General features: G+C 37.9%; 1 protein-coding gene across 2 annotated transcripts in view; it reads right to left on the reverse strand.

Moving 5' to 3' along the window:
* The window catches only part of foxj3 (forkhead box J3), a 97312-nt gene that overhangs the window by 20875 nt on the left and 62203 nt on the right, over nucleotides 1-14234 (reverse strand). For both annotated transcript variants that reach the window (XM_084395220.1, XM_084395219.1), the window contains exons 3-4: nucleotides 6260-6334; nucleotides 712-795 (exon numbers count right to left, since the gene is read on the reverse strand). In XM_084395220.1, the coding sequence (XP_084251346.1) occupies nucleotides 712-795; nucleotides 6260-6334 (159 nt within the window). The remainder of the gene's footprint in view (nucleotides 1-711; nucleotides 796-6259; nucleotides 6335-14234) is intronic.

Here is a 14234-nt window from a genome sequence, read left to right on the forward strand (position 1 = left end):
GCATCACATTCAATTGAAACTGTAAACTTAAATCTCAGGTAAAACCATTTCTTTTTCCATGGCACTCTAGATCAATGATTCCCAACTGGGGGCCCCAGGAAACTCCCAAGATGACTTTAAATGATTTGATATAGGAAAACACAAGCATTTAAACCAAATTAAAAATCTAAATATTTCTTATGCAATTCAACAATGTTCCAACTGTCTTGAAAAACCTTGCAAGCCTAATGTTAAAAGTATAATTTATAGACCTGGAAAAGTCCATGCAAAATCTAACAAAATCTCCAAGGGCATTTTTATAATAATTTTTCTAGTTATACAAAACTCTTAAATATTTGATCAGGTGGAAATTGTAAAAAATTCAAATTAAAATAAAGTTATGGGGCTTTCTGAGAAAGTTTGAGAACTAAAACACTGTCAACATCACCACGTTGGAAACACTGTCATTTTTACAGTGGTGATTTAATGGTATTCAGTGTGGTTTAAGCAACCACAGAATCAACTGAAGTTATGGTGCAAATAAGTGACATTGAGCTTGAACAGGGAGAGTGAGATACTCACTGTTTTCTGCTCTTTGATCATTCCCAGAGTTTGGCCTGAGAAAGTCTGTAAGCCTGAAAAACGACCACCAGGGGGTCTTGGAGCGCACACATAAACACAAACACGCGCACACACACACGTGTACAAACACGCGTACAAACTTTCACTCACCCGCTCTCCAGACCGTGGCCTCTTCTTGGGTCGTGTGGGCAGCGTGTCCTCCTTTGGATTTGTGTCGATTGCCCAGTAGGAACCCTAGAAACAGGATAAAGTTGGAATATTAGCTCCAAAGCAAATCATAATATTCTAAAATAGTGGTCAACTTGAAGCCAGCCATGCAATAAAACTTTCATAAAAAGCCGAGCACGATAATCAGCAGGGTTTCTAGGAGAGAAACTTCAGTAATCAGATACTGTGCGCGTTTGCTGTCAAACATGTACAACTTTTAGTTCATCAAAGTTTCAGCGAGCTCATTTTTAAGCCCGTCACGTCTTGAGGACGTTCATGGAGCTATATGTTGAGGTGCGAAGAAGTTGGGTCTTTCGTTGCAGCCGGTTCTTGCGCTCGCTTGCTCTCACTTCGCATTTCTCCTGAGCCTTGGCAGAGGCAGGTAAAATGTTAAGCCCCTCCTGAAGCCCCTCTTCCTCAGCCGCAGGTTTATCGATTGCTCCTGTTCAGGGCTGGACACAGAGGTGTTGGATTTCTGGTCAGGTCTGAGCTCTGATAATCAGGCAGAAAATAGCACACCTTGGTTTGGGGCTGCTGGTATCCAAGCACCCAAGACCCTGGCTGAATAATTTATCTTTGCATTCTTCCTGTTTAATTTATTTTTCAATAGTGCTGCTCTCCCCAAAAGCTAAAGGCAACTCTGGCCGGCAAGTTAGGCGAAAAGAAAAAGAAATTAACCTCCAGGCTTGGGTTTTATTTTAAAATATTTCATATTATATGGGATAAGATCTCAATTGTCCAGAGAGGGTGCGATCAAGACCTTTAAAATTACTTGTGCACAGCTGGCGCATGCACCTAAGCAAGGAGAATAATTGAAAATCACCAAAGGATTTGTCTAGATAGCATGCTTTAGGTTCTTCAAACGTTCGGCCTCCAAAGACATATTGATAAAATGATGTAAATTTCTGCATTTAAACAGCAATACAGCACAGGTTAGAAGCCATGGAATGGCAATGAGCAAAGCTCCAGCACCCAAACAGTTTTTCGCAGCATTCCTTCCTTAAGAAAAGAACTCATTGTCTCTGTTTTAACATCCGGATGTTACATCAATTTGTTATTTAAGTGCAATGACAGCTCCAAAACAATCTGACCAATCACAAAGCTTGCAGCATTATCACACCTTGCTTTAACATGCCATTTTTTGGCCTTTGAAGAAGAGTACTAAAACCGGCCTGATGAAAGGAAGTGACAATTAACATTAGGGTATGACGGTATATATCGTTACCGCGGTAGAAAATGTCAGCTGTAACAGATTTTTTTATTCCGTGTATACCATGACATGTAAATAAGTGGGCGTGGTTAACTCACGTGCAGCGTGGGGTGAGACTGAGACACTGAGATTTGTCAAAGAAACATGGAGAAAGCAGATAAAGAGGATCCACAAAGGAGTTACGTTTTCTAGAGGGTGGTTGTTAATGTGATATTTTCGGGAAAAAAGGCATAGCAGTCAACTAGAGCAGTGCAGCACGCGTAGGCTACAGTTTAGAGGAGTGCACAATCGCAACGGGGAAAGCATGAAGCTTACTTGACAACAACAGTTCATATATATCAATATCGTAACGAATAGAAATAACCGTAAATAATGTATAGTTATCTGCATCTTTCCGTCTCTTATGTATAGTTACTTTTTAAACATGAAAATCGCATTCAGCATGACACGTTCAGTGTTCATCGGGCTGTGCTAAAATAATGACGCAGTTACAAGGTGTGTATAATTTAAACTACTTAGTCAACACTAACAGTAGCTGCTGTTCAGTTTTCATACTGCTGCTCTCCTTCTAGTCACTTCTGATGATTTTGACACTTCTGAACTTCTCTTGATTAAAGCTCCAGGTGACGGGTTGCCAGATATCACAAAAAGAGCAAAACAAGCTCCTTGAAAACGCAGTATAATAAGCAGACATGGCAAAAATGTACCGGGGAACACATTTAAACATAACTAGTATTACTAATATCCTACAAAATTAAAAGTAAGTAACTAATTTATTATGAATAGAATAGTTCAATATAAAATATTCAGATATTATAAACTAATTGATGAAGTAAAACAATAACATGAGATTGAAAAATTATTCAGCAACACTTTATTTAAAGTTTAATTGCACCTATGAGTTGTATTTAATATCAATCAGTTGGGGGCAGTTCATCTAAAAGTTGATGAGTGTGTTTTGTTTACTATATTTAGCTATCAAAATATTTACCAAAGAAATAATTTACCAAAGAAAAGAAAAAGAAAAATCAAACGGTGAAGTACTTTTCATTTCTAAAGTATTTGGGTTTATTTATTATACAAAGCACTTTTTTTCAATTTTTCCACGAATAACTACATATATAAATAACTATATCGTGAAATATATCGTTAAAGTGAAATAAAATTAGTCAAATTAGTAACCGAATTTTGGACATACCGCCCACCCCTAATTAACATTAATCAAATGATAAACTAGGCATTCAAATTATAACATTAATGAATGCAGATCACTTTGTGGCAGTCAACCAAAGTCAGTCATTACAGCCATTATTTAATCGCCACAATCTTCAATAAGAGCCTCATTTAATTTTAAGATTGTATGTGACATTTTTTTAAGTTATGCGTGTCTGTGTGTATTATAGAAATGCATAACTAACAATTTTAAATTTATAAATCTAATTCATTTATTTTTTGTTTATTTAATTAGAGAGGAGCATTTTGCTAAATATATGCACTTTATTACATATTCTTTATATTTGTACTTATCCTGACAGTCACCACTTGGAATGTTTATATTTCAAAAAAACGAACTGCAGTAGAAACAGTGTTATTAAAAATGAATTATTACGTTATTATAAAAACTGCCTTATGTGCAATTTACATGTTTGTACAGTCAACATTATAGTAATGTACCAACAGACAGGGTTCCTTGTACAGTTTACAGCATTAGTTGAGAGATTTTTCTCCTAGAGAAATCTAATTGAATCGAGATCGGAACTGAATCGCAAGCTTGTGAACGGATACCGAATCAAATTGTGAAATTTGTGCCAAGACCCAGCCCTAATTTTTACTACCTACTTACTACTGATTACCTAAAATCAGTATTCTGTGACATTCACAGAATAATTCATCATATTACACATTATCTATTGTATGCAAATTAACAAACAGCGTACAACACTTGAGCTGAGAGGTGCGCTAGCGTGAGTCATGCGAAAGGGTCTTAAGTTTCTTTACATATTCTAATGTAGCATAAGTATCCTAACAATGTTAAATGTTACAGATAGTGAGTGCTTCCACACAACAAACAGACTAGATAAGTACAGCTACTTTCCAACGGATCGTTTAACAAACACGATCTTCTTCACCCTGCATCGCTATTTACGCATTATATTCCACCATTAGACATCAGAGTTCATAACATGCAGGACAATCTCACCGTTTAAACACCCTCATGTTCATGATTTTAATTTAAATCATCATGTTCCTGTAATTGATGCAGTGATGATGAAGGACAGCTGAAGGTGACTGAGAATGCTGGCAGTCTGTTACATCTAGCAGATGTAATTGAAATTAAAACTACTGCAAGACACTTTCACTGTGGAAGGGGAGGCTGAGTATCATTCCTTTTAATTAGCAGAAAAATCTTGAAAAACTGAAAGCCCTTGGGAGGAGAGTATCTGTAGGCTACAACACAACCTCTAGAGAGAAAGCAACGTTTAAAGAAATCCATGAAACGACAGTTTACATGAATCTGAAACAGGGCAATATAATAAAACTGTGTTAAGGTTACTTCTTTAGATTATGAACTCAGCTGAGCCCCAAAATTAATAGACGATAATGCAATCAACTACAGAACATTAGCAGCCTCCAAATCAAGTATTAAAAGGATAGTTCACCTAAAAATTTTAATTGTCATCATTATTCAAAAAAAAAAAAAAAAGAGAGAGAGAAAAGAAAAAAGAAAGAAACAAAACATTTTACATGTATTCATATAGTAGACATTTTATCCAAAGCCACAAATAAATGAAGATATACATACTATATTCTAGCGTTCAAAAGTTTGGGGTTGTTATGATTTTCTTTTCAAAGAAATTAATACTTTAATTCAGCAAGGACGAATCACATAGAAAAGTATCAATTAAAACATTTATAATGTTACAAACGATTTTGATTTTAAGATTTAAGATCAAAGAATCAAGTTTTCAGCATTATAATAATATTAAGTAATGTTTCTTGAACACCAAATCAGCATTAGAATGATTTCTGAAGTATCACGTGACACTAAAGACTGGAATAATGGCACCTTTAATACATTATATAAAAAAAGAAAGTCACCTGTAATAATATTTCACAGTATTTTACTTTATTTTTTATATTGTTTGGAGTCGATAAGATTAAAGAAAGGGTCTCTTATGCTCATCGAGCTTACATTTATTTGATCAAAAATAGCTGCTGTGTTTGTGATGGTTTAATGGTAACCGACTATCTAATTTCTAATCTGGTCTCTAATGGAAATAATCAGTTTGACACAGTCTTAACGCAGACTAGACCTCCCTGACCAGAGTCTACTCAAGGGCAAACAAGATTGTATCCGAACCCAAAGTTCGGCCTTCCTCATTCTCAGCAGCTGCTGCGGATCACAAAGGTGAAGTGAACAATCGTTTTTGCCATCTCTGAGAAACACGCCTCAGTTACTATCTCGCACAAACAGCAGGGTCCATATTCCTGCCGTATTACAATATTGATGGAACATATCAAGAGAGCCCTTCGCAGCTTTGAAGTTCTCCTTCCAGGGGGAGGGCTGTGTGGAAGGAGGCAAATTCCAAATTGAACATTAGGGATGCAAGCATGTTGGCCGTGCATTCGGAATAGAATCCATCCAGCGATAGATTATTTTGTATTTAGTGGAGCACATCCCAGGAGTGTCAATATCAGAGGATTACACCAAAACATGAAATTAGCATTCAGTCCCCATCCCCTGCATGCCTCGGCTCTTCTCTTTATGTCGCGCTGTGAGCGTATGTGCGTGAATGTGCTCACACAAGATGGCTGAGGATACAGAGAAATGAGCAAGCGTTTGTGGCAGAGGTACTATGTGGAGGAAAAAAAACAGATTAACCGGTGTCCATCGAAGTTGCATGATGCATATGTAGTGTATGTATGCATGTCTCTCTGCACTCTGGCCTACACATGAATTTGTTTGGGTTGTTTTAGGGGTTGTTTTAGCTCAGACAGGCCGGGGTAACGGCATGCTGACTGAGGGGAAGCAGGTGGTGGTCTCCCCCTCTCGTGCAGGAAGTGCCGGGGCTGAAGTGCTTTCTCCTCTACCCGGGAGAGCTCCGGAGAGCACTTTTAAAACATTACTGCGAGTGCTCGCTCTCATCTATTTTCACAAGGATACGTATGCATTTTTAACGGCTGAATCTGCTCTGGTAGAGGCATTTTGTATTTAGAGAATGTACAAAACATTTCTGAATAAAACAGAACTACATCTGGAGGTAAGAAGAGAACGCTTACCTTTCCTGGGTCATCTTTGGAGCGAGGCACTTTAAGAAAACACTTGTTCAACGAGAGATTGTGCCGTATTGAGTTCTGTAGGAGGAAAGGGAGACAGAGAAGTGTTTAGGTTGTTTATAGGTTAATGAGACTCCCGCATGATATTACACTATAATAGTACCTAAAACCCGCATTTACATGCAGCCTATAGCGTGCTGTCAGACAGTGCTGTAGCAATCGCGAGTGTGTAAGGTCCCTGCAAATAAGAGAATATGAATAAAACACAGGGGTATTATAACCCAGAGCCTGCGTCATCTTTTCAGTGCTATGCAAAGCAACCAGGCCAGAAAAATATATTAAAGATATTCATCTTGTTGTAGATGACAGCCTCAAAAAAAAAAAAAAAGAGAGAAAAAAAAAAAGAAAAAAAAAAAAGGACGGACGGTTAGGATGATTGCAGAATATTGAGACTCCTAAACTCAATAATAAATACCCCCTGACTTAACTATTTTTAACGACCCAGAAATTTTCCATAACTTCTGTGATTTCCACACATTCAAATGCACTGAAACTGATGTGACAAAAAAACCTTGATAATTCCCATACATGAAGGATGTCCTGAGGTTAATTAAAAAAATAGCGAAAGATCCAGTTTAACAGCATAGTAATTAATTAATCATCCTGATCCTCAGAGGGAAATGAATTATGCAAATACATTTTTTTTTAAACTTACACAATTCTTTAATGAGCAAAAGGTAATTTTTCAGCATGTGAGGGATGAATCAGCAGGAGGCAGCTTGAACGCACATCATGCCTTAATGCTCGGCGAGTTCCAGCTGGAGCTTAGCCAGCCACTTGGCTTAAGACACAAGAAACGCACAGGTTTTGAAATCATTTGACCAAATTGTATTGACAGATGGGTGTGATATAAAAGCTCTGGGATCTTCGCATGTGCTGGTCTGGTGTGAAACGTGAGAGAAACGCTCAGAGAGGCAATTAGATGAAAATACTAAGCCAACACAATCCATGTTAATATGTGATGTATTTGTATAAGAGAACTACCGCATAACATCTAATGAGGACAATAATGGGCCATTTCCACTGGGCCGATCAGGGTTGATTGCAGGTGTGTGCTGGATGTTTAACAGTGGACCGAAGGGAGTCTCCGACTGCATCAGCAGTACCGAAACCATTAGACACAATAAAGGTGAGCTCTGTAGGACAGCTGAACCTCAGAGTCCAAGAGATGGAAAAAAAAAAACAGGTCAGAGCAGTTACTGTGTAACCCGCCGCTGAACCTGACGGCATCTACGTATCTGTCCACAGACCCTAATCTTGTAGCGCATTAAAACTTTAGCAGCCACAGCAACTCTCCACTTTGCAATATCTGAGGTTAGTCAGGCAGACAGCGTCATGGTCTCTCTGGAAAAAAACAAACACAATGTCAACTACTTAAGCCTGCTCTGCAATCGCGATGTGCACTTTGGGCACTTTGAATGCTTGGGTACTCGAAAGATAAAACAGATTACTTGAGGTCAGAGAGGGCAGATAAAGGGAGATCTTTTTATTATAATAAATATGTGCATCAGACTGTCATGCTTCAACTCATGGGTTTTGCAATCAACACAGGTCTCCAACATCTTTGATGAAAAGAAACGGATCAGTTTCTTCTTCAAAGTAACAATTCTGTGGCAACCTTCTATCAGATTAGGCTGCGACCAGCTAAGTGGACATGCAGGTCAGACAGGCAGGTCTCTTTCCCTGGCTGTCACGTTCTCGCTTTTGTCCTCCACTGCTTTAACTTTCCTCTCCCTCTCTCTTCACAGTCTCTCCCTCTTTCTCTGCTGGGGGCCAGAGGGTTCAAGGCTGGCTCAGCAGGACTCCTGCAGACAGACACGGCTAATAAGCACTACTGCACCAGTCCAGTCTGTCTCCAACTCTCTATCAGGGGAACTAACCAGGAGAGCCGCAGGGCCAGCTGCCATTCTGACACACTGAGTTTGAGTGTGTGTGTGAGAGAGAGAAAAAGAAAGAGAAAAAGAATGACCCAAGAGAAAGTCAGAGTGTGACAGCTTATGTGTAGAAGCCCACTCTGTGTTTATCAGATGGATCATGTATGGGGAAAGCTACCAAATTTAATGCATGTAACACATTCAAAAATGTAAATGAGTTAAAAAACTAAAAACGGTTACCTTTCACAATATAATCAATTTCAAAAGGATAACAATTAGGTTCCATCCTAAATGTTTTTTTCTCCTCACAATATAGAAGTCAAATATGTTGTGAATGCTATTTTGTGTTTAAGACATATTATACATGATGGCATGAAGTGCTACTATGTCTTACATCTTTGCACACTTATGGTAGGACATGTTACTTGTCTAAATTCAGCAGAGACCTGCTTGTCAGTGAGCTATATCAGAGGCACACTCATCTTTTTTGACCCTGCTTTCAACCTGGAAATTGAGTTTTACTTTTTAATGAGTTACCAAGCTGGTGTCTGCCTTAGATAACACTATGTTATCAAACATGCCATCTCTGACAGCATCTTAACATGCACATTGCTGGTGTAAACCCAAAGGTCGGCAGTTCACTAACAGACATAACTGACTTACAGAGCATAGAAATATTCCACATCTCATAAAATGATGTGCAGCTAACACTGCTGATTCTGAATATCTTATGCTTGATTGCATAGAATACAGCTGGAGCTCAGAAGCACCGCAGTGCAGTGAAGTGATGAAGAGGAGGAAGAGAGCTGTAGGAGTCATCGAGGATGAGGAGCTACAATAAGAGGGTCAGACACTGAGCTCTGTGGGAGTGCCTGTCCATTACTGTCTCTGTGGGCTGAGATATACCTGCGTTTCACAGCGGGAACGCTCTCTGGTAACCCCCCCGCACACACTCGCACGTTGACAGTCAGTGCACCCATCCGCCCACTCACCCCTGGCCTATCGCCCACCTCATCCAACACGACAGAAGGGCAGGCGGGGGAAAGTGGGTCAGACTGACCTCCTTGTCCTGAGTATCAAGCGCTCAGCGTGAGTCAAAGGGACAGGCCATGTCGCAGCGGAGTTCTTCATCAAGGACATACCGCAGTTCCATGCCTTCTCGGCCCAGGGAGCCCAGGTTACAACAGAACCATCCCATCAGTGCCCGCAAATCCAGCCTGACATCCTCACTCTACATACAGAGGAAGATTTTAAATTATGGCAGGGTTGGCCAAGCAACTGATGATGACTTGATCACAAGATAAAACACATTTTAATGTCTGAAGGTCTCAATGTAAAGGGTCTCTATATGGCAAAGCAGAATACACATTCAATTCACGCCAAGCTATTATTGTGCTGTAACGGAAAAGTATACACAATACATTACAAGCAGTATGCTTAATGCACCAATTAATTCCAGCCCATATAAAAAAAATGTTTTTAGCTTTTATGAACTTTTATGAACTTTTTATTTTTAGCTTTTATGAACATTCTACTAAAAATAATATTATCTGCGGAACTTATCACAGAAATAATAATCTTCATTTCATTCTTGTGGGATGTCATATGTAGAGTCTGCATTGGTTCCTAAAGAAACATTTAAAAGACAATTCGATGTGTGACGATTCGATACAAATCACGATACTGAACTCATATGATACTATTGCAATATTTTAAGCCAAAATATTTATTTATTTATTTATTATTATTATTAAAATAATATTACAAATTATTCACAATTGCACCCACAAATATTTCCCCATTGCATTATTGTACATAATATTCAACATTATATATAGTAGTTCAATGTAGTAATGGTTAGTTTATCCAAAAATTTAAATTCTGCATTTACTTGCATGTTGTTTTCGAGCGTCACACAAGCATTGGAATGTCCGTGTTTATTTCAGTATAGGCGAGTTGTAAATCTGTCCATCATATAAAGCCATCGTGTCTCCTCAGAAGACTTTGATTAGACCACTCGAATGATCAATTTTACGATGCCTTTATGACAATTTTTGGGATCTTTTACATTTTAGAGGAATGGACTTTAAATTGGAGGACAGAAATCTCAGGTTTCATAAAAAAATCTTCATTTGTGTTTGTAAGTTGAACAAAAATCGTATAGGTTTGAAACGACATGATAGTGAGTATATGACAATAAACATTTTTGGGTGAATTATACCTTATAAATACAGCAAGCTAAATCTTGGATAAAACTAACTCTATATTGTGAATCATATCATTTACATCAACGATACATATTGTCGCATTTTTATATTGTGACATCTCGATATAATGTATCGTTACACCTCTGGTTTCATTTAGCTAAGATTTTCTTTGCTTTTTTTTTTCTATTAAACTATCCTATCTTGTCTACATAATGTACTGTGAACAGAAAAAAAAAATGCTTGAATAAACCTACAGACAGACAAGTAGTATAAAAGATAGCATATATATCTACAAAAAAACAAAATAGCTAACTTACAAAAAAAAAATGTAATTCATATAAAACATGCAGACACATGTAACAAATTGATGTTTCAACAACAATATTGTTTCATAGATACTTATTTGTTGGATAAAAGAAAACATCTAGCATCTCAACAGGTATGTAACCAGGTATAATGTGATATCATTTGTGTATGACCTAAGCGTGAATTGATCATTTGGGGACATGTGTCTAACCACCAATCAAAATATTTTTTAGCACAATGCTTCATTATCATGTGAGAAAAAAAAAAGAGAGCAAGGCTGATCGAGTGAGACAGAAAGGAGTGTTTCAATATTCCAGGGCATGGAGGACATCCCAAACACAGCCTGGAATTCCCAGCATTCCTCCTTATACGCATATATATATGTCTTTTCTGTCCAGTGTACCCGTTCCCAGTTCCACCCATCCCATATTTTTTATATATGGGTATTTTATATCTTTTCTCTCCCATGCTTTCAATATCTTTGACATATGGGCTTATCCGCAAAACGCGTTCAAGTTCCCTAAACCACAGCAGTTCCCGACAAGCCTTTTGCAAACACAGAGACGTACACAGGCATTTCTTAAGTTTACAGTCTCTCTACACACGTTAGGGAATGTAGCACGTTGGCAGACTGTGTTTGTAGTGGGTGTGGGAAGATGCTGGAGCAGTTTTTTTTTTTTTTATGTGTGTGGTGAGAGGAGGCACAAACGGTGCCCTTAACCAGACCCAAGGTGGAACGCACCATCCAGCTCGCAGACTAAACCTGCAAAAATATCCCCCCACCTTTGACAGACAAGCCATGCGACTGCAGCCTGGAACTGGATTTAATCCACTTAGAGCATGGAGAATCCCTCACCCTCGGCCACAGCGATGAGGACAGCATGACTGAGTGTGAGAGAGGCAGGAGCTGATAAGGTGCTAAGATGTGGGTGCCTCTTGTTAAATAAGAGGAAGGCATCACACTGGAGCTGTACCTGAAGTCTGGTACTGTTTAAACCTGGTATTAACAAGTCTCAGGTGATCCTAGTACAAAAAAGCCACAGAAAACAAGAAATATAAAATCACAACACTGACTGGCATACAAAATTTGTTACGCAAGTCTTGTATAAACGTATGGACTTTCCAAACTGTTCCAATAGGACTGTTATTCTCACATGACAAAATTCATTGTTAGTTCAAGATACTTATGCACTAACAATTATTAGCGAATTGAACCTTACTGTAAAGTGTTACCAATATGGATATACTTATACTGTAGCCTAAATCAACATTTTAAATTGCAACCCCCCCCACCCCCAAAATGCAAGCATTGTTAATGCAATTTACAATTGATTATTATTAAAATACTCAGTTTAACATCTTTATTTAGTGCTGAACATGCGATTGGATCACCAGAAACTAATCTTAATACCAGAAATAAATGGGCCTCTGAGTACTGATACCTTAGTATATTCACTATATGAAAATACAAGTTATTTATTATATAAATGGCTGGCAATCACAAGAGGAAACACACACCAAAGCAGAGAAAAACGGCATTTCTAACGTCAGCTTCAAGACAAACAACCCACATTCAAGCAGCAGTGGACGACCAGTTTAACGATTTCTCAACTTCATTTTCAAGGACTTCAAAGGTATTTGATCTCTTTTCTCTTGGCATCTAGTAGCAGTGTGTTGGCATGCAACATTTTTAAAGACCATTCGTTCTCTGATCTTTACTCGCTTATAAGTCGTTTTAATAAAACATGAAGATTTTGCTAGCTGCAGCAAAAATGAATGCCAAGGTGAAAACCACAATAAACAAAGAGCCCCATTACACTGAAATCTGAATAGCTCACTATAAGAACAAGTCGAGAAGCGGTGCGGTCAATATCGGTGTGATGTAATGCCGTGTGCGGTGTACTCAGTGAAGTATTGCGATAATTAAAATTTGCAGATGCTGTACAAAGTAATATAACACCTTGGGGGACTGACTAATTCAGAGTTTAAATTAAACCCATCTTTCATGTAAAGTATGTTAATTTATAAGACTAATAATACATGAGTACCGTGGTAAGTGAGCCCTGAACAGATACTAGACAATGCATGCAGATGATGGCACTGGCTCTTTTTGGGAATATTTTTCTCATCTTGACCAAATTAGTAAAAAAATCCATCTGAGGAGACCTTGAGGACAGAGCCTGTGACTGTGTCAAATATCAAGTGTAAGTCTCTTTATTTATTTGAAAGACACAGGAGTGTTGATGGAATAAATAAATACCTTAATAACCTCTTTAAGCATCTTGAGAGTCTGGCTGCATGATCCTCTTATTTAAGAAGAGTTGAAAGTGGCAATGAAAGTCTTCCAAATGGACTTCCTCCTCTACATTAGAGTGTAGCTGTGTCAAACACTTTGCAAGGTTTTGCACATTTTTCAATAGAAATACACACACACACAACTGTGAGACCAGGGTTCAAAAAGATACAAAGGATGACTATTCATTCAGATTTTCTTCCCGAGGTAGGCTGGCTTTGTCTCCCATGGTGGTTTTAAAGCAAAGAAAGCTTTAAGACCCGACCTGACCTCTCTCTGGAGATTTCAAAACCCTCTGTATTGTTTTCTACATGTGTTCAAGGCTGCAGTACTTACCTGAGTTTAACAGTACAGAGTCAAATTTAAAACAGCAACCGTTTAAGGGTTTAAAACGTTTTGGGGAAAAATTCACTGATGTAATTCTGACTAAAAGGTCAAAAACTCATGAAAAGACACTTGTCTGGATTTTAATTAATGTTCTGTAAAGATGCACTTTTAGCAAGGCATGTTCATAATTCAGAGCTGAGATCTCAACAAAAAGAATTTTCTTAATTTTTCTAACAACCTTGAAGAATGACAAATTCAACTAAATCCTGCCTTGCTCAATGGCTCTGGTTTAGAGAGAAGATATTCAGAGGACTAGCTTGACTGAATTCTTCTGTGCTCTATAGTTATTGGTAGACAAAACAAAGAAACATGTCCTTTTACGTAAACTACAGATAGATGCATTGCATTGAAACTATCACATTAAAAACCCATTATGAGATGCATTGGTGGTGGTTGAGGAGATTCCCCCCTTCCATATGTAAAGCGCTTTGAGGTCTCAGAAAAAGCGCTATATAAATGTAACGAATTATTTCCTACATTATGCAAACCAGATATTCAATGAGAAATAAAATATGGGTAGAATTTGGGAATAGACTGGATTGTGAAAAGTGGGCGTTACACACCAGTAGCAAGGTGGTTGAACACACACAAAAAAGAGTTATATGACGCCAAGAATAAGCATTAAGAATGCAAAGCAAATCTTTTTTACTTCATGCTGACTTTAAGGAAAATGGTAAGACCATATAATATAATGTAATATAATGTAATATAATGTAATATAATATAATATAATATAATATAATATAATATAATATATCTCATTCATTACTTCAGCAGATTAGAAATGAAAAAGCAAATTTCAGAGAAATTAGAGATTAAAGCATGGGGTTTGGCAGATTTACCCCGGTTCC

Source organism: Rutilus rutilus (assembly GCF_951802725.1).
Source record: "Rutilus rutilus genome assembly, chromosome: 22".
NCBI classification, from domain to species: domain Eukaryota; kingdom Metazoa; phylum Chordata; class Actinopteri; order Cypriniformes; family Leuciscidae; genus Rutilus; species Rutilus rutilus.